The 26,867-nt window shown below is 42.8% G+C and overlaps 1 protein-coding gene across 2 annotated transcripts in view; it reads left to right on the top strand.

The window, feature by feature from the left end:
- LOC118098540 (partitioning defective 3 homolog) overlaps nt 1-26,867 on the top strand; it is a 345,845-nt gene that overhangs the window by 299,642 nt on the left and 19,336 nt on the right. For both annotated transcript variants that reach the window (XM_035142467.2, XM_035142463.2), the window contains one exon: nt 23,644-23,761. In XM_035142467.2, coding sequence (XP_034998358.1) covers nt 23,644-23,761 — 118 coding nt within the window. The remainder of the gene's footprint in view (nt 1-23,643; nt 23,762-26,867) is intronic.

Genomic DNA, 26,867 nt, shown 5'->3' with positions numbered 1-26,867 from the left:
AGTCATGACAGGACTTTGTCATGTGTTTTGCCACAGTAGTTACAAACATTTTAGTTTTTTGCCCCATTATTGATAAGAAGATTGAAATATATCCATGATTTATAGCAGTGCCATGCAGTTCATTGTAGCACAAATTAAACTGTCCAAACTTAAAAGACTCTACACTTTAATATTGCCGGTGCAAACCTCTGCAATAAGATCGAAAACTGCTCTCTAAAGCCATCAAACTCAGATTCTAAAAATGACTCGGCAAGGCGTTCATATCAAAATCATTTGTTTGCCCGGTCTTGACATTCGCAGGCTAACACACTAATCTTTTCACTCTCTGGCCCTGTCAGGGCCAGTGAAATATCATGCAGTGTTCTTCACTCAGACAAAATATGTGTATGTGTGTGTGTGGATGTGGGTGTGTGCATGCGTGCGTACATACAATGTGTGTGTGTGTGTGTGTATGCCCACATAGATTTGCCATTTGACATTTTGGCAGACAGAAAAGCCAGCTCTCTTTGAATCAGACTCGAAGCATTCCACCTGTCTAAGCCCTTCGAATTTCAGCTCATTCATCCTATGCTGCTGCAATCACTGTCACACAGAAGTGTGAAAGGTCAGTCAAGCCATCGCTCCACTCCTGACAGCCAATAAGGAGGTAAAACTGGGCATGAGAGTAAAACAATGTTTGTTAGACTTGACCACACCCTCTGATCCTCACCTGAAAGTATGAGTACTGTTGGTGTGGACAGAGCAGTTTTCGGCACATTCTAGAAATTCTTTGATATATTAGGGGATCTGGGATTGCAAAAATGGACCTGTGCAGGACTCTACTCTCCGTGTCCCTCCTGGGGTCGACTCAGAGGAATTCCCAGGCCAGATGTATATAATCTCTCTAGTGTGTTCGAAGTCTACCCCAGCACAATCTCAAAGTTGGATGTGTCCACATTGGAAGGCACAAAGCAGACATCCTGATCAGATATCTAAACCACCTCAACTTGCTCCTCACAATGTGAAGGAGCAGCGGCTCCGCTCCAGTGCTTGTGGTCGTAATCTCACTCTCATGACAATAGGTGAGGGTTTAAATATACTATTGATTGGTAAATAGAATCGGTTGTGTCCTGCTATGACTCACCTCACATGGATAAACAGACTAAATTTGTTATAGCCAACACTTATTGTGATGCCTGACACCGTATGTGTTAGCTTGGGTATATTAAGTTGATATTGTGTTTTCTTTTTCTGGCACTCATACAAGCGCTCAGTTTCAATGTGTGAACTGATCAGCAGTTGATGCTGAATGCATTTATGGTAAGGCCAGAAAGTGCCGTCAGCAAGTGTTGGGAGATGTTTGGATCGTTTAGTGACTTCAGTCTCTCCAGGGTACAATTCGGCAGACAGGAGGAGGTGATGACAGCAAAAGCATTACTGTATATGAACTCTGTCTGAACTAGGCGCGTCCCCTAAAGGCAGAGACCAACATTGGCGTACACACGCTGAGCATTATAGACTCAGATCAAAGTACTGTAGACAGACTGTGGCATTGTGTACTGAGGGGCTGTTGGGACGTCAGTGTAAGATACTAGGAATGTGTAACTGTGACTATGTGTGTGTGTGTATAAGCAGACAGAAAGTGGGGCAGCCAGCTGTTGGGGGTCAAGTCAGGTCCCGGATGTTCTTCTTGCGTTAAACACTCACCCATAAAAGTCTCTCTCACACAGACACAGAATGATTCTTGCATATTTCTTCTTTTGAGACGGTCTGTCATGCCGCCCATTTCAGCAGGATTACGGTCTTTGATTCTTAGCAGATGAAACAAAAACAAATATGGCACCGGCAGCACCCGACAGATGGAGGTCAGACGCTCTGAGAAGTAATTTTGTGCGATGGATTTTAGAATTAACAGGCTCATGCACACACGCATTTCTAAGCGTTAGTGAATGTTATTGCAGTGTCTCGTCAGTGTCGGGAGATGAGTGGTTTTGGGATTCTCTTTGATGGCTCTGCTGCTACCCCTGCTGAGACGCCGAGCCATCTCCCATCTCCGTCTCACCACTCTCCCTTCACACACACACTTAACACCATCTCTCCATCCGTCCCTGATATACTAATAAGAGAATGTGGCAATCAGAAACATAGGAGCCATTTTCATCTTTTGTGGGGGATGTAATGGTGAAGAGGTCAGTGTTCCCATCTTCTCCCGCGGCAGTGCTAGTCAAACGTACACACACTGACACACACACACACACACGCAGGGAGAAGATCACAGTCTTGGCAAAGCAAGAGAGACAAGAAAGCCCTAGTGTGCAGTCACTAAGGGTGGGAGTAGATGAAAAGCTACAGGCCTAGACTCTTAAGACTCTTTAATGTTTAACGTGACAAGTGATTGGCAAACAATTGGCTCATATTGTATTTTTTTTTCTTTAACTTTAAAATCAAAGCAGTGCTCATGATTTGCAGTTTAGCGCTGTTCTTTTCACTCAAGGTGACTTTATGTCATCGCAAATCCTCTCCACCTTACCACCCCGGACTGAGTGGCCTCTCACAGAGATGCCCCCTAATTAAAAGTGGACGGCTTTCCTGGTTGGATGGAGCCTCTGCTTTAGCTCCACAACTGCCAACACAGGACAATCTAATCCATCTCTCCTTGTTCTGAAGCTGTTACCTGAACCGCATTAATAAATGCTGCCGAGTAGCAGGTTAGAGTCTCTTATCTGGTGCTTTTTATTCCTGCCTTTTCATTCACTCCACTGGAATAAGTCATGATGCACCTTCCCGGCGGTGGCTTTGCACCTTGACGAAGGGGGCAGATTTAAATAACTCAAAGCTCCTTTGCTTAGACCTAATCCCCAACCCCAAACTAATCAACCCCGCTGTTCCCTTCTTCATTCTTAACATTTTCTATGTGATGGAGTGAGGCAAGGCCAGATAGAGGCATTTAAATGTAAGTGCTGGCAGGCTAATCTCTTCAAATCCACGTGCCGTTACTTTCATTACTCCACCGAAGTGTGCGTTGTTTTCTTTTCTTTCATGTCATTCCCTTTGATACGACAAGTCAGAAAGTGATTTCTCACAATGGGAAAGTATTGGTCCCAGTTTCAGCACTGAAATTGTTTAAAGGTGGAGTAAGTGGTTCTGGAGAAAGACCGCAGATATTTGAACTCCACCCCTTTATTCAGTGGTCCTTCAGAAGCTCCACCCCTAGATTCATGGTCCTGCATTGCCAAGGCGACAACACAATCACAGAATCTAGAGGGGCTTATACAGGGTGGAAGTGGGTTCACTTTCTAATAGCTGGTGTAAAACCAACCATATAATATAACATGTTATTAAACAAACACAACATCCAAAACACAAGAGAGCAAAAGACAGCAAGACTTTGTTGTTTATATATTTTTTCTTGAAACTAGAGTGATAGAGGAGAGGACCTTGGGTTTGCAGCTAAGCTAAAAGGAAGGTATCATTACATGACACATCATTTCGAAGTATACATCAATCCAAATAAATCCCTTGTGCTGAAAAATGACAGCAAACATGCAGAGAAAGGACTTGCACCATCTGCAGATACTCCCCAAAGGGCAAGTGATCCCTTGCATCCACTGCATTGGGCAGGCCCTGTTCCCCATGATGTTTTAAGGGTTTGACCAACCATGTCAGTTTGTACCAGGTCTCTCTGTGTGCCTGTCATTCGGAGTGCAGGAAGATAAGTTCATGGCAGATTTTTTTCCCAGTCTGACCATGCAACCCTGTACCCACCATTGGACAGTCCCACCGATGTTCACGCAATGCTTGCCTGATGTTTCCCCTCATTGGTTGTTTTTCACTCATCTCGTGTCCCTCTGTTTTTAACAGTATTTATTTTTATATATAAGAGAGAGTGGAGAGACACAGGAAATATCGGGGAATAACATCCAGTAAAACATCTGAATACTGGGAGTCGAACTGGAATACCGCTGCTCTGGCATGTATGCCCATGTGGTTTCATCTCTTGTCAATGGGACTTATGTTGTGGAGTATATGCCGCCATGATGCTTCCACTGGTAGTCTTCCCTTCCGTGCACTCACTTTACCTTGCTGCTGGTCCCTCGTCTGCAGTCATAGCCAATCCCTCCCTTTCTTTTTTCCCCAAATTGTGATATTTTCCTTATTATTTATCTATCAACTGGAAACATTAGTGAGATCCCAACAGGATAAGTGAGATCATTTCTTCTGGCATGGTTATTACACCCCCCTGTCCCCACACCCTCCTTCTGTGGAGCTTTCAGCCTGAAGCAAAACAACACAATAAAATACAGTTTTCTAAAGTGATCTGAGCACCCAAAGTTCCCATGACATTCAGTATGGATAAAAATCTTCAGGGAGGAATCAGCAACATCCTCAGCAGCTTTAGCGTTTCACCGCAGGGAGGGAAAGCAATAAAAGTGCCGAGATAAGATGAGCTGATGGTTCAGGCTGTTTTGGCAGTAATGATGCCTTCAATGTTTTTGTTGTATGCTTCACCTACCATTTTCTACAGCTTTTATTATGTACTGGCTTTTGCTACAGAGCTGAGGGTTAATGGATGCATCACATATTTATGGTTTCATGTATGGATCTGCAGCAGCAACTCACATCTTTCATTTTTGGTGTAAGTATTCACCACAGGGGAAGACACTACTCTTTATACACATCATGCTACACATTGCTTTGCCACTGAGGGCTCCTCATCCTCATCACTTTCTCTTAGGGCTTGTTTACCCTGGTAGTTTGGGGGAGAGGGGGCTTTTTCCACATCCAGTGAACACATCTATTGTGAGAGAGCAAAATCCACTAGAGTTTCCCCCCTTTTCCTGCCCGTGCAGTCTTTGAAGCTCTGCACTTGTCGTCATGTCTGTCCATCCATCTTTCAGCATGCCCGACAGGGTTCATGACACCGATGCTCCAGCAGTTGGACGTCTGGCACATCTGTGGAGCATTCTTGTTCGGACCCTGGTGTCCCGAGCCCCAGTGAGCACCAGGAACTGATTAAAGGCAGGTGGGGAGGTGAAAGTAGCAGGTTTTAAAGGCTGGTGCCAACTTTATTTACCATGTCTCTGTTTCAGGTTTATGGACGAAATTCAGTGTGTAATCAACATGTCACAATTAAAAATATGGACACTTTGCTCTTTTCTTACTAAGAACTACACCTGTTCCACCCAAATGACTAAACTAAACAAAAAATTAGGAAAATGAAACAAAACATGTGGACTTTGAGTCACCTTTGAGCCAAACTGCAAGAAGAAGGTGCTGAGGAAAAAGCAATTATCATTGTATATAGAGTTGTCAAAGGACACCTAACTACTAATCTACTCCTGAAGCATTATTCACCGTGCCAAATTAGGTACTCTTACTGTGGTTTAGGGCTTCATACTGGAATTACCAAGTGTAAAAGTCTTAAAAAGAGTTTTTTAAATGAAATAGTATTATTAAACAGAAACTGTAACACTCTTGCAACATTTTAATTGCATAATTTAAATGCTAATTCATTTGAGTACTTCGTGATTGTTTTTTAAATGTATCCACTTTGAGTCTGCGTGTGTGTGTGTGTGTGTGTGTGTGTATGCGCGCGTGCGTGTGTGTGGGCATGTGCATGCACGTGTGTGTGTCTGTCTACAACACAAGTGGTTAAGAGTACTTTGGCAGGTGTTTATATGTATGTGGACAGATTTTATCACCAGTATAGCATCACATACATACAAGATAGTACCAAAAAAACAATAAAAGTGTGTAGTTTAGATCAAAATTCAGCCAGAGTATGAAGATGGGTGTGGTCCGGCCCATGATTGCTTGTGTAGTAATGTTGTAATAAGCTAATATTCATTGTATAAGGCTAACATGAGAATAAACCTCTTAGTTTTAGTGAGGGACCTTCCTCCAGCGTAAGCCCCGGCACTCCACAGAGGACCCCCCACCCATCCCCACCCCACACCCTATAAGCACACAAAGAGAAGAGGCGACAGAGTTGGCCTGGGTAATTGGGATAATAATTATTTCTGCATTTAGTGCCAGCTGGGTGCCTGAGAAGGTCAGGGAACAGCATGAGGACAGGCTTATCTCCATGTTGGTGCTGGCTTCCATATGGCAGCAGACAATAGTAAAGGGCCTTGGCCCCGGAAACAGCAGCATGGCACAGGACTGCCCCCACAGACAGAACACAACAACACACCACGAACCACGGTGGGTCTCAGGACTGCCTCACAGGCCGGTTGGCCTGAGACTGGCTGCAGTGGACTGACAATAAAGGACTGTGGAGAGATGGAGGAGGGAAGGAGGTGGAGAGAGGTGGAGGGAATGGAAAGAGAGCAACAGAAATGAAGATGTCGATTAAAGGAGCCATTTCCATGGAGTTAAAATCATGAACTTGTTGCATTTAAGTCTTTGTCTCATCTGTTCTGGCCTGAATGGAAACAAAAAGAAAGGCTTTCGTAATTTACGAAGAGGACTTTGACCCCTCTATTGAAACTCTACCTTTATGCATTAGCCTGGTAAAGGCTCCAGTCTTGACGAAAAGATGTGAACAGTGAGAGGTTAAAAGTCTCCTTTCTTTTCTCCCAATTCTACGGCTCTTTATTCAAGCGCCCCTTCGACCTCCCCGTTCACTGGGTTACCATGGCACCAAAACCCCCGTAGCAACCTGGCCTGAGCTCCATAAATCAGATTTTTACTGTGTAGCACTTCTTTTAATCTCCATCTACTGACGGCTTTATTTGATTCCTTCTCTTTGGAGGGCGTTCAGTAAGTCCATCCTGAAAAGAATGGGTGTGTGTATGTGTGTGTTTGTGTGCATGTGAGAAAAGAGCTATGCAAAAAACAGTGTTGTCCAAGGCTCCTTTGAACCCTGTGCGGGTGTTTCAGTCAGTTTGAGTCTCCTTCGATGTGTGGTGACTTTGAAATGAAGCCTCAGCAAGAATCATCACTGATATTTATTATGAGTCGTTAATCCAGGCTGCAATCGTACCTAACTTTCCTGTCCAAATGAGGAGGGGAGTCAATTTTTTCTCCCCTCTTCTCTCTTTTTTTCTAATTTTGAATTGTGACTTAATTTAATTAAAAGGGAACTTGGCAGTGTCCACACGGATTCATCACTTATTCATGATGTGACTTTGTTTCCGTGCGACCTGTTAATCAGCTGTAAAGAGACACCAGCTAACAAAAGCCCGTCTGGCCGCTGCCATCAGACTGTAAAGCGACTCACTGGTCCGGGTCGGGGTCTTGTCTCAGAATCCATCTCCCAAAACAAACAGCTCAGTTGAGAGAGGACAGCCCTGATGAGACAGAAGGGTTCAGGTGAGCGAGTTAGTGCACGACCGAAGCGGTTAAAGCGTCTGGGCTGGATGACACACTGCTCCGAGGGCCATTTCAGTAACTGCCCCATTGATCTGCAAGTAAATGGATGAGATGGCTCTGTAATGGCAGGAATCTCTGGCTCTCGACAGCAGCTGTCAATCTCAAACGTTGTAACGTGTGATCGTTGAGACGGCCATGTGAAATCAGACGCTGAGGTTGGGTAGACATGTGTCTGCCTGGAGGAGACAATGTTGTCCTTGTGTTTTTCTTTTATACTTTGTTCGTATAAATTAATCCAGCCTGGCTTAGTGAGAGCATGTTTGTGTGTGTGCTATGTGTTAAACGCTTCCTAACGTGTTTCATGCATTTAACTTAAAAGGAAGAGTTTGACTTTTTGGAAACTTTTTTCCTCCTGCCACTTGCTGCAAGTAAGGTGAGAACATCGAAACCACCCTTGTGTCCGCCACTTCAATGTAAACCTGTAGCCAGTTAGCATAGCTTAGCATAGAGACTGGAAGCAGAGGAAACAGCTTCACCTTTTTAATGTAATCAAATGAACTGACCAGCACCTCTAAAGTCCACAGATTTTTGTACAGATTTAACAAATAAGATATGTTGTAATCAACATGTAAAATAGACAATTTGGGCATAAGTGCTTGTCTATTCATTTGTGGCTGGCTATGACACAGAAGATAAAGAGGGTCGTCCACTAAACAGAAGGTCGGTGGTTTGATCCCAGGCTGCCTCTTGCTGAAGTGTCCTTAAGATACTGAACCCCAAATTGCTCCTGACAGGTCTGCTGGCAGAGTGTGAGAGATGTGTGACAGAGAAAGCTACACATTGATACACTGGATGAATATGTGTGTGAATGGGTGAATAACAAAACTGTACTGTAAAGTGCTTTGAGTGGTCAAGACTAGAAAAGCTCTAGAGAAATACAGACCATTTATTCTTGGACAGGAGCATTGGAGATTATGGAATCTTGTGCATGAATGCATGAGTTGAACATTTTATGTTTCTGTGTTTGTCAAAAGCTATTTCTGAGAACACATTTCCATCTACATGCTCATATTTCTGCACATGTGTGCACATGAGTGTGGGAGGCAGCCTGACTATATGATGACTCCGTCTGCGCTGTTGACGAGCAAAGTAAAGGTCTCGAGTCCATTATCATACATTTTACTCTTGAAGGAGCACAATGGCCAGAGCATGTGGCAAGCTCTCATTCCTCTAAACGTGGCCACATAAACTTTGTCGGCTTTATATCCTGGTACCTCACATGTCTGGAGTGAGCCTGCCACGTGTATCTATCCCCATTCAACACAGGAAATTAATCTGAATGTGTCTTTAGAGGAGTTGCCATGTGAAGCTATTAGCACTTGTTGTGCAATGTTGCTGTTACTGAAATTACACAGGCAGTCAAGAATATTGGATTTACTGGAGCAATAGCCAATTCATGTTTTTTAAGTTTGGAAATCACCCACTTGGGGAATATTGTGATAACCTTGTGCAAATATGTCTTTCTGCTAAGGAAACTAACCTACCAGAAGTAAAATGTCAGGGTTTCAGTTTCTAAAGAAATATTACAATAAACACAGCTACAATATGAGGAGCAGAAACGTCACCCAGCTTCATCCGCTCTCAAAAGAAAGCGGCATGATGGGCCAGACACATACAAGCACATAAACACCATTATCCTTGTGGGCTGTGAATGGATTTTTAAAGATTTTCCTTTTGATTCCTGAGTAAATCTTGATATTTAGTCATTTATCGAGACAAATTTGTCAATGTTTTTTTATTCTCCCTGGTTAAGCCAATACATTCTTGGTTGTAGATACAACATTCATTCAATCCCTATAAAATGTTCTAATATCAGATCCAAAAGTGCCAGAAAAAAAGTACCCAGTCCCTCCTGTTACTTATGTTAAAGTGACTTTTGGAAGCTAAATTGACTTGTTACATTTTTAACACGGTAACCACGCCCTGCTTTGGAGATTAGCGTTCTGTGAGCGCTGGCCAATTGGCAACCACTGTTTACTGCCACCAGCTGCTTTTGCTCATTGAAGTTTTTGCTTCTCTTTTACACATCAATGTACTTTTTTCTCTCTCTTCTCCCATCTTATTAATCTTTACAAGATCCCCGTGTATGGCATAAGTTAAGCTTTGCCATATTGACTGGCCTGTTAAAGCTATTTTGAGAACATTTTGATACCACTTGTCGGGCTGATTTCATTCTTTTTCTCAGTAAGTGTCTCCTGTTGTTGTTGAATTGGGCTCTACTGTGAAGTGTGCAGACGCCTGACTCTTGGGATGTTAGGTGTTGTTGAAGGTATCCATTTTGAGTCTCTTTAATGTTGTTTTTCTCAGTTGACCCAATGGTGTCCTTGAGACGCTGTCGTGCTGTCAGAAGTTTCAAAAGCCTGCTCTCTTGTCCTTCTCCCCGTCTTCTTCAGAAGATCACCTTGCCAGTGCTCTCATGGAATAAGGGGAGGGAGCTGGACTGTTTATAGGTGATAATGTTTTTCAATCTGCACCAGTGATGATTTATCAGCTCCCCTGCCGGCCTCCCGCTCAGACTTTAAAACATGAAATAGAAACTGTTACCCATTACCAGCTCATTTCTCACTTCTTTGAATTCCCGAAAATGGGGGGTAAAAGTGAGCGGGAGAAAAAGATAGAGGGGGGGGATAAGAAGGAGGCAGGGAGGGATTCATCTTTTTTTTTCCCTTTGCAAAGCCACCAGAGCTCCAATCCAATTTGCCAGGCATGTGGAGTTATCCCTAAGCCTGTCAAATGTACTGACAGGGAAAGCTGTCACTTCTCATACGGTCATATGGTCACCATCAGCACTCCATTTATTTATAGGTCTCATCCTTCACACATTCAGTACACGGACCCACATTCCCGGACACCTTGCCACACTGGGAGGCCATAGGAGAGCCAATTTACTCACTTAGTATCATGTCTTTACCATCCTTTAAGCCATGAATAACATTTTATTACAGAGCGTACAGCTGTTGGGAATTGTGCGTTTTAATGGCCTCGCATTATATGAGGCGTTTATGGTCTTTAGCAATTCACAAGAAATCACAGAGGAATACAAAAAGTTAAAGGAAAAATTACGTGAAATAAACTAATTTCCTCTTGTTTTCTGCACTCACTCAAAATTCATTTAGTAATCATATATTCAGGTAAGTACTGTACACATACAGTAGTAGGTTTAAATCAAACGCTGGAGATGATGGTAAATAATAGGATATTCACTGGTGTAAGAGGAAAGCTAAATTAATGTGCTTCAGATATTTCTGTCTCCGCTCAGACTGGCCACTCACTTCTCAGTTACCAACGAGGCAATTATTGCTTCATTTCCATGGCATGGCCAGTGGCTTTGTGTGTGTGTGTGAGTGTATGTGTGTGTTTTGTCATACCTGGAGAATATGTGTTAACTCAGCAGGTTGAGCATTACCAAAGACCTCTATTGTTCTCAGCTCCATTGAGAGTTCTGCGAACACTGGCCCATAATTAAAGGGCTCACTCCTACTTAATGCTTTTGTTCTGATGCCCCCCACCTCCCACCCTCCAACCCAAGCTGGAGTTTAGGGATAATGAGCATTTTGTGTGTCCGAGTGTGCACGCATACATGTGTGTGTATTCAAGCAGATGTAGTTTTGACTCGCTGGTGCGTTCATTCACACATCAGCCACCACGGTCACCATCTGTGGGCGAACCCATGACCGCTTTGTGGCTAATCCTCCCTGACTCGTCTGGGACTCTGGGAGCGCCGTCACAAGAAGTCATCCCTGTCACCCATTCCTTAAACCACCTGAAGGTGACAGTGTTCTGTCATCAGTGTCTCTCAGCTCCCCTCACTGAAACTGCAGTCTAACCTTAAACCCCAGCACCAAAGTCAGCCACCTAACCAGGCCTGAATAATTCTCTTGGACATTACAAGGTGCATTAGGAGCTTGGCTGAGTGCTTTGCTGTGTCACATTTAAAATGTGGCTCCTTATAGGGTTTTTACCCATGAACATATAGCCTTGCCAAAGGGAGGAAGTGGGTTATGAGATAGAATAACATAAGAGGTGCTCTATCTATTTTTTCTTATCGCTGTGATGTCCACTCTGATCCCTCTCATGAAACTGCAGTATCCTTTCATGACTCCTAAAATGCCAGACAGGAGTTCCTCTCAGTGGAGGAGGTTAATTAGATAGATGTCTGTTATTGAGGACACAGACTCTGCTTCTGTACAGTTCTCTTTCTTTTTGCTGCCCTTCTCTCATCTCTACCCCCTCCCTCTCTTTGCAGCTCTTGTTTTTTCTGCCTCAGAAGCAGTTTAGTCAGAGGATTAAAAGAGATTACACTGTGATCTGGTTTGTGATAACTGCTCATATTTGGGGAAGTCCAATAATCGCCTGCACAGAAGAGACAGATGCAATATCATCCACACTAGCTGTCTGTTGACAGACATGAAGAAACTAAAGCCCAGTCAAGTTAGATTCAAATCCATGTTGCTGAAAAGAAACAACAGGACAGGAGACCACTGGGACCCACCTCAGCTGCTGCCTCTGCTACTTGGGGGAGGGGGTGTTTGTGCATAAGAATGTGGGTGCACGGAGAACTCCGCCATTGTTACCGTCTTGTTGACTAAAAGCCTGTCACAGCTGACCTCATAGCTTTTGGTAAGACTGGACATGGTAAGTTATGACCCTCTAAATCTCTGGGGAGGACAAAGACACTTTAGGATCATGGCTTCGCTGCCATGTCACAGGATTGGCTTTTTGAATACATGCGCATGTTTAATAAAAATCGAACCACTTACCGTGTAGTGTTGTAAGTTGACTTTAGTCCCCTCCAGATCTTGTCAGTTTCTCCTGAGGTCCAAGCTTATTCATTTAGGCCAATTAACATTAAGAGATATAATTATACTTGACCAGTTCTGTACCCAATGGCCTTTTCCGAGCCTTGATTATTGACTGCCAGTGCTCCTGATTAGCATGTCGGTCACAGGGGAAGTGTTGGCCTGCGGTCATGATGATAATTGAGATCATGATCACAGCCAATGAGTTGTGTGTGTGTGTGTGTGTGTGTGTGTGTGTGTGTGTGTGTGTGTGTGTGTGTGTGTGTGTGTGTGTGTGTGTACGGTGGTCGTTGTGAGGGGGGTGCAGGGCTACCAGCTGTCATGGGGGCTTTTGATTGATTGATGCCTGATGTAAGATGATGGATGTGTACTCACATTAAGCTGAGCGACGGCTATGCCAGGCTCGTCGCGGCTTCAGCAGTTTAAGGCAGCGCAATGGCTTCATTAAGAGGGAGAGCCACTGTGACCATAGATCATAGCGGTGACAGGCCAACATTATGTCTGGCTGGGCTGATAATGATGTCATGAATGTGAGGGTCACAGGTTGAAGGGGCATTAACATATGTAAGGCTCCTGGAGGTTGATGGGTGATAGCGGTAATGGCAGAGTTTCTTCTTCACTGATTTGACTTTGTGAATTTATGGGCTGATACAAATGCATTACAGCATTGTAAAGCACCTGTCAGGAGGACCAGTGGGTTTGATATGTGAATGTGTCTCACGTGCATAAAGATTGAAAACAATTTCTAGCCAGAGTCACATAAACTTTAATGATCCTGACAGCAAATTGCATTGTTACCACTGCGATAACACACAATTAGGGAAATTAAAAACCACCATATATAGAATAAAGTGAGTAGGAAAATGTTCAAATACAAATGTGCAAAAAGTAATGTGCCTCAGCTGGCTCAGGATGCTGACTACTCTTTTCCACAAACTGAGTGAAAGTGGGGAGGGTCTTGTCTAAGTCCCCTGAGATCATGACGTAGTAACAGGGCAGATGACGCCACACACGGTTGCCAGGTTAACTGAGGTGTTGATGTGAGATATGTATTGTGCATGTGGCCCCACAGCTACAGTTCATTGTCTGGGCTGCAGAACTGCAGAGCTGCAGATCCTGTCCTCCAGAACCATCTGAAAACGGTCTATGACAGTAATGGGATCTGTACCATCTCCTTGTAGCCATGTTTCTGTGAAACACACAACACTACAATCTGATTCTGAACAAGGGCCGTCAGCTCGTCCATCTTGTTGTCCAGTGATCTTTGCATTGCCCATGATGAGAGAAGGAAGATACACTGTTCTCCATCAGTCTCTGTTGTCTGGAACCAGCTCTCTTTCCTTGTCGCATCATTCTTCCTCCTCATCCTCAGATCTCAGTTGCATGTCTTTTGTCCTGGTCTCCAGGGTGATCAGCTGGTCCCTTGTGTAAAGGAAATAGCTGAGGAAGTGATTTCACTGTGAAAAAAAAACACAACAGATCTCTCTAGCATGTTTTGAGAGGTGTGCAAACTAAGTTTGAAAAGCATGAAAACAAACAGGAATGATTGCAACGGGTCACATTCATGTCTGTGCAACAGCCTCCAACTGATTTTCACATGAATAAGAATTTCTACTTTTAGCATATTTTGTCTTGTTCAAAAGTAGATTTTATTTGTGTTAAACTAATTATGTTAATCACTTATTGATGTTTATGATTCATCTATGTATTAAGACAGGAGACAAATTACTCTTATATGAACACTAATTAGTGTTTTTACCTCATATTCTCTCATTATTGTCCTTTCACTCTTCCTCTTTTTGTCTCTCCATCTGTCAGTGACTGCCAACCTCTTGACCGACATATTGATTATTACACAACACTGATGGCCTAAATTGAAACGATGTTGCCATCTCCATCTTTTCTTCTTTACGCTTGTCTGTGTGCGTGGCCATTACTAAAGGTCATAACCCCTGACCTCCTACCTCTTCCCTCCCGATGGCTTTCAGAGGAGGACTCCAGGACCTAATCCAGTAATGGAGAGTACAGAAGAGCAGCCATTGAGGACGGGAGGGAGGGGGGTAACAGTTCCCCTCTTCTACTTCTATTCCCTCCCCTCTTTTTTTCTGTACATTTATCCCTTCCCTAGAAGTAAAACCACCCCCCCCCCCCTTCCTTTCTCCTCCCCACTTAAAGCAGGGACCAGCTGCGCCAGGAGAAAAAAATCACAGTAGCCCATCTTTTTAATTCTGCTTTATTACACCCACTATCAATATTGTTATTGTTTAAAGTGGCCCTGGCCCTAGCGCCACTCTGACTGACGGGCATCACACTGTGCCTCCTCGTTAATTATGTATAGAGGAAGTAGCAGCTGCACGGGGGGTCGTGGAGGAGAGGACTTGTGGGCTGCTTGAGTACGGGATGGCGAGTAGAGCGACCAAGGCCTGGCGTGAATTATTTACCCATGCATCACAGCTTGCCCGCTGAGCGTCATCCTCTGACATTTGGAGAGGGGAGCGATTGTCAGCATTCAGCCCTGTGTGATGTCGTGCTGGCGTAAAACGGGGATACTTTGTGGTGCAGGCCTTGGAGAGTGAACCTGGGAGACCTCAGTGCCCTAATAAAAGACAGGATATCTGCTCTGCTTGTTAGATGCGGAAAAAAAGATATATATATTTTTTTAAATGTATGCATGTGTGACCACTGAATGCAGCAGTGAAGAAGTGAACCTTCCACATCAGCCATGCAGTCCTCCTGAAAATGATGCACCAGATGTTAATAATACATTTCTGAGCACATATGTAATATATGGTCAATGCATCAGCTCTGCCCAGGCCCAACTGAAATCTAATATTAGCCGTTCATTAAATATCACGTGTCACTCAAGCAACGTGCAAGAAAAGCAAAGAGAGGGTCAGTGAACACCTTCATCACCTTCTTGATTCCCTGCTCATTCACATGCTGATGTCTTTGAATATTAAAGGAGCATAACAGTGTTTAAAAGCTTATAATGTAGCGTCACAATTCAACATCATGCGTTTCTCCAGCTCTGCAGGCAACCACTGATATTCAGTCATCACACAATAGTGTTATCAGTTAACAGAGAATAAACAGTAAAGTTGTGGAATACTGTTCAAACACAATGAATATCATGCTGGCTTTTATTCTTGGAAATAACCACAGCACAATATCATTACATCACCACACAGATGCAAATAGGGATTGTGTGGATACGTCCAATTGGTTTTGAAAGGCTCAGACATTCAAGAGACGAATTCTAACTGATTATTTCTTTCTATTTTCTTTGTCAGTTTCAACTCCCTGCAGGTTGACATAAAAAAAAAAAAATAGTGAGTAAATCATTAATTTGGAAATGATCTGAAACTCGTAAAAAGTTGACCAGAGGCAACGTACTGTGTAATTACAGTGTTGTGTGTGATGACATTTTTACTAAGCGTGAAGGTCAATTTACCACCACTTAAAATATGAGTTGTTTTGAAAAGTGCACTTGATAATATTTGTTTGTGTGCTGATTTCCCCAACTATTTTTATTTGAGTAAAATCTCACCCCATTTCAGCTTTTTAGCAGGAACTCACTTCTTAACCTGTCTTTGAATCGCATCCCTCCACACTGTCTGTTTTCCTGCCGAGGCACTGGTACACTGCACTTTAAAAAAAAGAAATGTGCCGGTTTGTGCCACACTAACAATTCCAGAACGGGAGAGGCTGAGGGATGAGGCAGCGTCAGAAATGCAAAGTGAAAAAAGTAAGTCAAGTGGGAAGGAGAGGTCTGGCGGGGGATGGGGGGGTGGGGGTTGTGGGATCTCACAGCTGTGATGAGCTCAGCTGGACCTGGTTTAGCAGGTTGGAGATGATTGTGAGACTGTATCTGTGGCAGTGCACCAAGACTGAGAAACATGAACAACAGGAAGTGTCCCAGTTTTCTCTTTTTATACGTCACAGTTCAGAGAATTAATTGGTTTCAGGTTTTTTATTATTTTTTCTTTCTCGTTAATTTTACAACAGTTGACTCACTTTCCTTCTGCAGTTTATTAGCTTCAAATGTGGCATCAGCATTTACAATATCAACACTTGCTTTGACAAACTTGTCACAGGATCTACTTGGCTTCTCTTTCCAAGTGCTGACAATAATTTGTGCTTTTTCCAAAGTCTCGTCTCTCCCTCTCTGGGTTTTGGAGTGTTACTCAAAAGAGAAACCTGCAAAGGTGACTTGTCACTGGAACATATCAGTCTCACGGGGAATTCATTTGAGGTCACATAATGCAAAATGCAGCAACCATATATTTCATATTTCACGGCGCCAACCTATACTTAGACCAAGTATTTTGGTGTCAGGGTCCATAAATGAGTATACTGGAAACCTAAGTAATATAGTATACCCCCAGCTCACTTCGCTTTTCCCCTCTTAGTGTCTAGCTAGCTGATATCTCGTAAAAGCTGTCTTTAAAGCCTGATGGGCTCATAAAAGCTGAGCTAACCTGTTTAGACGGATACTTTATCCTGTGGCCTTCACACCTTATTTAAGACTGACTCGTCACTCTGCTTACCCTGCAGAAGAATGTAGACTCATCAGATGTCTCTGAACAACATAAACCACTGTAACACTGCAGTGAGGGGACAATTTTTTTTATTTGAAGATAATTATTCACCCTGTTATGAAACTTGGGCTGTCACATGTGTTTTATCTTGCTGTTTATATGGTTCTTTGAAAATCAAAGATTTGCAGCATTAAAGGGTCTGGGGCACGATCCAGCAAATTAATTTTGTCTGTCTTTGCAACTTGTGAACACATGATTAGCTTTAATCATCAGCATGCAGTGCAGCTTTGTCTCATTTCAAAGTGGCACTTACTCTGATGTGTGTGCATGCATGTGTGAGTGTGTGTGTGTGTTTCTGACTGTGTGAATGCATTACACAGTCCGAGCCATACTCCAAACCCAACTCTCTCTCTCTCAGAGTGAGCAAGTGCCTCTGAATCAATGGACTAGGATTAGGGGCTTTAACTTCAAAGTTCATCTCTTTCTTCATGGACGCAGCTGTCAGTTAGGAGCCGCCTCGCTCCTCTCTTCCCAGAAAATAACATATAGATAAGTTGCCAGCAATAGAGGTGGATGAAGTTCTTATCATGCACTCCATGCACTCTAAGAGAGCACGCCATGTTAATGTTGGGCCTCCCCCTTTGTACAACGTGTTAGCTGTATGAAAGCGTCTCAGCGTCACTCAGAAGAAGCCACTCAGAAAAAAACACTGGTACCGCTGGATGTAAACTGGTTTGCCCTCGATTGAATTTGATGCAATAGCTAAATTAATCTTGTGGGGAGTTTTCATAGAATGTATTATACAGCATTTACTGGGTTTGCTCTTACCTTTAAAGATAAATGATAATACAAGCAACACACATGACCACATTTTTACAGTCAAACATTTCAAGCCTTTTTATTTTACAGTAAAATATATTTTTCAACCTCTGTAAATTGCATTCACTTCTAATGGACAGCCACCCTGACCTTGTCACTGTTCTTCACTCTGAGCTAGAGCAGCTGCAATCTGCCTCACAAGATCAGTTGAATAATTGGTTCATTTCTGAACTGCACCTGAGCATTAACATTTTTCATTTTTTAACTTTTATTTACTAGAATCTTCTGGCCATCAAGCTGGCTCTGCCACGACATTGCCTCCTGTCATTTCATTTGTCTGTAGATTGCCATCCAGGCCTCTTTCGCTTCAGCATTAAATCCAAAGACCACATTCTGGATGTCTTAAAACAACAAAAACTATTTTCAGTTCCTTTTTTTGTTTTTTAAGTCACACCTCTTTTTCTTCCGAATATGAATAAACCAATCGCACTGCCCAGCACAGAAACAAAAATACTGTTACTCATCTAAAGTGCGTTTACTTTGGAACCAAAGCCGTAAAACTTGCCAGAGAGAAGGCAGGGCAGAAGGCATTGATGGTGTCTCACATGTAGACAGCTGTCAGGCCGATTGCTCTCTTGCACCTGTAGTTTGACAATTCCCTTAAACAGAAGAATGAAAGTGAGAAAGATATATATGACATGTAGGAAGGAGTGATTGGAGCACATGTCTTTGTGGTAATAAAGCAAACTGGGGTGAAGTTGAGCCAGGCCGGGTGGCAGGGGATATGTGAGCTGGGGAAAATTGGCCTTTTGAAATACAGAAGGGTGTGTATTTCTAAAGGGACCAAGGGATAACCACAGGCCTGCCCCTTTTCTTGGTTTTCTATGAGCTGCATTTCCTAGAGGACAATCCTCTGTGGTTCCCTTCAGGGCAGAGCTATATCTCCATTCTCACTCCAGGGAAGTGGGAGATGAACGGCCCACCAGAGGCCAGTCATGTTGGACAGTCTGGAGGAGGGAGCAGCTCAACACAAATTGCTTCTTTCCCCTGCTAATCAGAGCTCCATGCTACCCAGTCACGTCACTAACATGGTCTAGGCAGTCAGCCCAGATGATGGCCTCTGAGGACCCCCGAGAACTCCATATGGAGTCTGAAAGGAACCATAGATAGACATGCATGCACACACATTCACAGAAAGAGCCCCCATCTAGAAGTGGGGATTTCAGCTGGCGAGACGCCAATGTCAGTGCATCAGTCACAGGAGGACATGGGTGAAGTCAGAGCCTGACAAATCCATGGTTTTATCAGGCCTTTGTCCGGCCTGCAGCTGTCACTTACCAGGCTAGTGGGAGAGGATGAGGAAGACAGAAGGGAATTCATGACCTATCCTTGTTACCACAGAGGAGGACCGAGGCATTCAGAGATAAAACACATGGGAACGAAAAGGGAAAAAATGAAGGAGAGGCAAGAACGAACTGGGATATTTTTATTAAGCTGGGATATAGAGAGCAGAAAGTGGAAGGAAATATATGCTTTAACTGTTTTCATTTGATTGCAGCAGAAATCACAGCCGATTGGCCGATGTATGCCGATTTCCTCTGAAGGATCTAAAAAAATGTTTTATCTTTGTCCCTTTCCCGCCTCAAAAATGACCTGCGGTAATGCATATCTAATCTTTTTCAATCATCGCAGTAGGTCCCAAAGGCTGTCCATCTCCCCAAAAAAATGCCCCATCTCTGTGTCTTTGAAATAAATGAAAGTCCACAGGGCGATGGAATAAAGATGAGCTAAGCCTTTGACTTGATGCGAGATTGCCAAAGGGCCCAAACTTAAGAAGCCTGCCCCCTCATCTGCTGCGTTGAGATACTGGGGCCAGAGCAAGAAACCAGACAATCTGATAGAATTTCAATCAACAGTGATCAGATAAGAAATAACAGACCGCCTGATTTAAAAGTCAGACCGGAGCCTTAACAGTTCAGCCTTTTTTACTTTAGTCAGAAATGAACAAGTCTGTGACAACTCCTGTCAAACTTCATATCATGAAATATTATCTCCAGGATTATAACATTCTGTGTTTTCCATTCTGATTGGCTGGGATTGGCCCCTGGCCTTAGGTATGCTCATATGACCCATGTTGCACTCTCAGTGATTGGATTACTCCTTTATTGGCCAGTTGCATGTTTATAGGACATGCCGAGACTTTCTGTGGCTTTGATCCACCAACAGAAGCGAAGAGGGGGACTGTGGCATACTATGCATCCTTGGCCTAAGCCTTGTGGTGTGTGAGACATCTGCCAAATCCTCCCGGATCAAGGGATGACTATTACACAGACAGGCATCCACATACCTCAAACTGCTGCCTCAGAGGGCTCATGACCCCTGTCCACAGGTCAGGTTTGAAAACACAGGTGGGATGGAGGTCACACATATGTCCGCATATAGAGATATTCATACAACTGCCCTTTCATAGCCTTTTACTAAACAAATGCCCAAATAAAGGAGTTGCTTTATAGCTTGTAACCCTGCAAGGGGGTATGAATAAAACCTTAACATTTGATTCTGTCACAAATCTACATTCATAACAAGTTCAGGGAGCTTGGGTCTTATTTTTGTTGTATTATATGGTATTTCCCAACTTCAGCTACTTTTAATCCTTTCTAAATAAGACAAGGATGAGTTGGAGCAGCAGCGGGAGGAGGGGGAGGAGATCAGTGGAGAGTCTGTTGTTGTTCAAACAGGCCTGAATCCTTGTTGTTTGACATGACTCTGCATGCCTGTGAATTCACAGGTTCACCTCACCCGGTAAGCCCTCAGAATAAGCTCTCACCCAATCTGTAAATACAGCAGTAGTGTGACTTTACTGAATATGAGTGTCTGTAAAGTGAGGAGACGGGGAAAGTGAGATAGTGAGTGTGTGTCGTCGTCTTTGTGTCTCTTTCTACGTCTGTGTGTTGCAGCCTGCGTTGCGTGGGCATGTTTGCATGCATATGGGAGCAGCATTGCCACCCTGAGAGGCCATGTGCTGACATTTCAGTCTGCAAACACACAAATGAATTTTGAACAGACCTCATTATGCAGGCCCGAATGAAGATGCTGGCTGTGAAAATTCTGTGGCATATGGATACTTTATCTCCCCCATGTTTTTTAATTGCTTTACGGGCAGTATCCTATTTTCCATTGAATTACATTTTAAAAAGAGGACTTTCATAAGAAAAAAACTGCAGCGGGATTAAGCCCTGTAAGCTCATACGATCATGATGCAGACATTTTCCCTTAAGCATAAACATGACATGGCTTATAGCAAAGTGATGAGCAGTGCTCATTCCTATCCCTTCATAGCCTTATACTGCTGGCATCATGGACACATCCATCCTAACTGCTGAGGTGATCTTCAAACATAAACTGCTACCAGGTTTTCCCCCCAATCTTTTCTCACACTTCTTGTTCTTCAGGCCTATTACAGACACTGATGTATTCATGGGGGAACTGGAAAGAAGTGACACCTGATGCATCAGCAACGATCATGCTGACTAATTATGCATTGAGGGACCCCAGCTCTGAGGAGCTCTCAGGGAAGGCAGCAGAATCCATCTTCTTTATGAATGAAGACAGGCCTTCTGTCGACTATTGCTGTGATAGCGCAGCTTCTGATGCCACTTTGTGGTAGATTCCTGCCCTTCGTCACTGCTTATCGTACAGCTCTTTTTTCTTTCCATATGAATATATTTACACTGGATAATTACATGGAGTGCTTTCCAAGAATCCCATCAACTCCCCCCATGCTGGATGGAGGACACCCCTAAAGATAATCTAGATATTGCACAGGCCTCCTTTGAACTACCATGACAAATTCATCCCAAGTTAAATCCCACCCCCACTCCCAACCCATATTTGATGCAATTTCCATTTGTAGCTCTTGGGAAAATAATATGAAGTGCTGTGCTGCTATTTCTTTAATTTTCTGGAGATCTTGTCTCAGCTGATCTTGTTGCAGTGCACACCCCACCACTTATCCACCACATACTGGAGCGATGAAGGCCATTCCTCTTTCTTGATGCTTTAGTGGGTGAGAGAAGGGCAATAGGTCATCTAATGTTGTGAGTGTATATGGACTCACGTAGTCTTGTTTATAGCCTGGGTTGAATGTCTTTGTCTGGATCCCCAGCTGGCTCTCACTGCACCCCCTGATTCCTCTAGCCGGGTCGTGACTGCTTGAGATGCTGATGCTAGCAATGACCCTCCCTGGAGGGTCAAAGTTAAAAATTTACGAGGTTGTTTGTTCGGAGTCAGCCTCGTCTTCTCTTTGACCAGCCTCAGGGATTAAGCTAATTGCATGTATTGGGCTTTCCAGTTCTATATTTGGTCTTTTTCCACCAGACCTCTCTCTCTCTCTCTCAGCAAGCAGGGATGATGGTGACCTGTATTTCAGAATATGCATTAGCAGGAGAAAACATAAACAGAATCAACTCAGAATTGCTGATACTTTTTAATTTTTCCTTCTCAATTGCATGGCTGTGTGTGTGCACAGTAAAGCTTAGGCAAACATATTAAGAGAAACCTGCAGTCGGGTGATGACAATAACAAACAGATGAAACCAAATAGATGTAGAGCTCTTTCTGAAACTGCTATTTCTTAGTCTATCAATTAGTTACAACATTTTAAAGGGAAATTTCTTCTTTTATTAGCCTATAAGTGCTGTCATAGATTTGTACATATAGTCTATGCACAGAAGCTCTTCTTTTACCAACATTACGAACAGTAATAGACGGACTCCACCATCACCCCACAGCCTAAAAGCAGAAGGCACCTCACACCCCAGTGAGCCACTTAATTGCCCACATCCACATAAAAGGCCTAATGCACTCCCACACATATAAAGCTATAGGAATCAAATGGAGTATAACTAATACAATTGATTTTGTTCAGGCAATACGAATAACAAGATAACTACACTTCACCAAGTGCTACTCAGGGGGATGCTCTGAGATCCTCGCGTCATTTATGAGCTGCTATTTATTGTGGCTTTTAATGAAGCTTGATTGGCAGCATGTCTTCGTGCCCATTATCATCAGAAGGATGTGCTCATTCTAATCTGCAATTATCACCGTAATTGTGCCCAGAATCCACTGGGCCCAAGCAAGCAATCATTTCCACTGCTGGCATGCCACCTGTAAGTACGACTCCCGAGGACACGCACAATGACAGGGTGACAGGTCCTCGAGTCAAGTGTCCATTTTGACAATGTTTTTAGCTTTATATCTCTCCCTATCCCCTTATTTTACCCACCAGGGCTTCTCTGCTCTTTGTCTTTCTGGCGATTTTGGTTTCTTCACACCGGCTGAGTTCCTTTCTTCCCCTTGTCTCACATGCTCTTGATTAACCTTTCCCTTTTTTCCCTCAGCACCAAACCCAAGAACACCCCTCCTACCTTTATCTCCTTTTCCTTCTATCCCACTCCCTACATCCCCACGCTCCCATCCCCTCCCAGCACAAATTCCTAACCTTTGGTCACTTTCATCCCTGTGGTATGCATAAATGCAGGCCCATTATCAAGCCAGTTGTCTGATCATAATTATGCATTTTGTCATGTGCTGCCTCTGTAGCTGCTGATAAAAGGAGAGCCTGATGAAGCTGAAGGAAGGCTATTGATTCCTATTGACAGGCCCCTCAAAGCCCTTTAATGAAGGGGATGTAAATGAGGGTTTTCCACAGTGTTTAATGACTGTGTACCATAAAAGGCCAATATTCTCCTGCAGTCTAAAAGGGATATGCATCATTCACAATGGTGCACAAGGGACACTTTCAGTTATCGGGATGTTAAGGAGCAATAGATGGTGAGAGGGAGTGTAGGAAGAAAAGCATAAAGTGATGTCAGCCGGGTATGCAAAAGGGAATAATGACTGTCAGATCAAGGGGATCCTCTACACAATTTAGAGGGGTGTTCGGGTGGTCAAGTGAATTATTCAAAAAATGAACAAGCATCTGTAGCAGCATGCTGGCAAGAGTGGTGTGCCAGGTGTTATTTCCGAGTGGAAGTTTGCTGGAAAATTACCCTCTAAATAACCGCTCAGTGTTTCATCTGGATTCGAAATGACTAGTCCCGCTAACTTACTTCCTGTTTCTCTCTTCCACAGCAGTCAGATGGCTCCCAGTAACCATGACCGGATACGAAGGCTGAGGCACGAGTTCCAGCAGGCCATACATGAGGACCTTGAGGACCATGAGCACACCTATAGTATCGACCCATCTTGGGTGAGTGTCCAACACATTTCAGTGCTAGAAAACTTTTATTGGTATTTGATTGATTGGTTCTTGATGATTATCACTGTTACCATGTTAATTTGATCAAATACACAGCAATAGAAAACATTCCAGTCAATTTGTACTTTCTGAGCAATGTTAATGTTAAAAATTGAGGGAAAATGAGTTTCTTGCATTGTCAAGAAAAGATACAGTGTTTAGTTATACATCTCTACAGACATCAGTGGCATTCCTGCATCCAGGGACAAACTATAATGACAATGTTACTTTGTGAAATTTAATAATAATTGATATAACAACAAACTCAGCATTCATTCGTTGTGGAAAGTGCCACAATCGTTTGACTGTATCTGGCTCATATCACTCAAGCAGTTTCTTTTTTCTTCTCTTCGGGATCCAACCTTGGGAACAAAATGGTAATTTGTAAAAAATAAAATATGACTCACTTACGGCAGGAAGGCAGAGAGGAGATGAACAAGGGAAACAAGTGACTATTTGGGACTCTGTTGCAAAGTAAGGCGACAGAATTTGATGACACTCAGGCACTCTTTCTTTTTAATTTTCATCAGACTCCATTAAAGGGATTTTTAAATTAAAAAATTTTGAATTAAAATTTTTTAAGCCATTCTCCTCTCCCATGATTGATCTGTAGGAACAATGGGATTTACTCCTCATAATTGGAAAAATGTAATCAAGTTAATTCCTTTGTTAATTAATTCAGAGTTGATCTGGTATCCTTCCCTGCTGAGCATGAAAACTTTAGCTGTGCCTGGAGTTTAAGTAAAGAAACACTTTATTTTATCCTTTTACCCAGTGATTTCCCAGATTATTGTAACATGCAGTCCTACTGTTTAGCAAACAGTGGTTTGTTCAAAGTAAACTTATTAGTTGAAACTTAATTTCCACTTTATTATTTTTTTATACTCATATAGTCAAGCAGGAACAAATTAAAGGTAGGTAGGTATTGTATATATTTTTTTGTTCTAATGGCTTGAGAAAGGGTTTGCTTTTTTGTGTTTTGACATTTCACATCTGGTTACAGAAGTAAAATGGTTAAAAGTAGAGCTGTTTTCTAAATTATGGGTCAAAATGTCAGACCTTGAAAGTAAAAAAATATTTGGCATCAAATTTCCCGTAGAATTATTGGTGTCAGTTGGCCAATTGAATGGGTTTCTGGAGTGGCAGGCGTTTTCTGCTGTTTTACCTCTTGTCTAAATGAGTTTGTTTCAGACATAACAGCATATTTCCCCACCACGTTCCCTCCTTCCAAGTTCTCACACAGAGAAATACCTTATTTGCTCTGGATTAGCTTCAGTGTTAGTCCTACCCATGGTTGAAAACCACTGAAAGACGAATATCTTACTGCCCTGTTTTCTTAATCTCTCTCTCTCTCTTGCTGTCAGACTGAGATGTTAACTGTTTGCTCAGTACTCCACAGTCTCTCTGAGCCACTGAGCTCCTAATTGCTTGTGATTGTTGACATTGTTGAGCGTACCCCTGCTATTCCACGGGTAAGAAGATATAGGGCCAGCCCTGGAGTATTGAAGTCTGTTTTATTAGCCCTCTTTCATGTTATTTTAGTCCTGAACAAGGATTCACAATGGCAGAGCTTGTTAGGAAAGATACAGCCGTACCCATGTTATGTGTTGACACTGATTAGATGAATTCAAGGGAAATCCTGTCTTAGTGTCATCCAAAAGCAAAACGGATATGAATCTATTTTAGACAGACGGGCAATAATTTAATAGGGAAAGTATGAAAAGAAAAGAAGGCGGGAAAATATGAGGTGACACATTTATGTTGGATTTGAAAAGATTTAGGAGGGAAAAAATTATACAGATACAGTGTGTGTAAGAGCAGGAAGAAGAGATAAAAATACATCAGAGGAACAAACTATTCTTCACCTATAGTCTGTATATTTTTAGTGATTATGAAATTGAAAACTCGTTAAAACTTCGAGAGTGAACTTTTCAAATGTTGGTTTCATAAGTGTAGGTGGAGGCATTTGTGACATCAGTTTCATTTTTAAAAAGAGTTTTGAGCGACTCTACAAACCTTGTAGCTGTTTTCTCTTCTTGCCTATTACAGATATGTTTTGTGTAGAATATGATGTCAGTCAAACTGTGGATTCACTCTTCATCATTGCAAAATGTTGTCCTTTGTGACGAAAACATCTCTGTGACCTCCAGTTTTTGTAAACTGAGTGAAAAGTGTTTCGGGCAAGATGTTCCTGACGGCAGTTTAATGTCTTCCACATTAATATCTGCATATCTGCACTTGTGCGCAGGTTGTCCCTGCACTGAAGGTCACCATGTTATGGCCTTCACACAGAAATGAAGTATTTTAATGTTGTATTATTTGTTCTGTATATTTTTCTCTCCAAAAAATCACCTGATCACTTTTCTAGATGCTGAGAATTAAAACATTACAGAGAAAACAATGTTGCCTCAGCGCTGCACAATATTAGGAAAATATGTTATATGCAATAACGTTGAATATTGCGATGACGATATGACCTGCGATAAATTAAAAAACGCTTCGGGTTCGCTGCTAACATAGACCCCATACAGTGAGTAGCCTATGCAGACACTGAAAAAAATGAAATGCATTATTTCCATTCCAACAACATGGTTTTATTTAAAAAAAAATTCCACCTGTCTATGGATGCAGGGACCACGGACAGCTCCACAGCCCAAGGGAGAAGGTGCACAGCCCGGCCACAGCGCCACCTAGTCCGATGTAGATACCCAGGGAGCCATGCACAGCTCCTCTAAGTCCACTTACAGTGATCATTTGCGGTCTTTTCATACATGTTTGAACCGTAAAAAAGTTATGTTTTTACAGTTTTTACTGGCTCTGTCAGTAATGTACTGCTCCTCTCTGTGTCTTTATCATTCGCACCATGCACTGTGCCAACCGAAGTGGGCAAAATCGAGCCAGCTGCCATCTCCTCCGGCTCTACATACAAGTTTACACATTCTGTTGTTTTTACCCAGACTGAGTTTACACATATGTCTGATCGATCATTATGTGATGATCAGTGTTGATAATGTGGCGTCATTTCAAACAAATCAACGTTTAAACTATAGCCGGTGAA

The sequence above is a fragment of the Hippoglossus stenolepis genome, chromosome 19, assembly GCF_022539355.2.
Source record: "Hippoglossus stenolepis isolate QCI-W04-F060 chromosome 19, HSTE1.2, whole genome shotgun sequence".
NCBI classification, from domain to species: domain Eukaryota; kingdom Metazoa; phylum Chordata; class Actinopteri; order Pleuronectiformes; family Pleuronectidae; genus Hippoglossus; species Hippoglossus stenolepis.
Note: the sequence above shows the minus strand (reverse complement) of the source record. Positions and strands in the feature narration are given on the sequence as shown.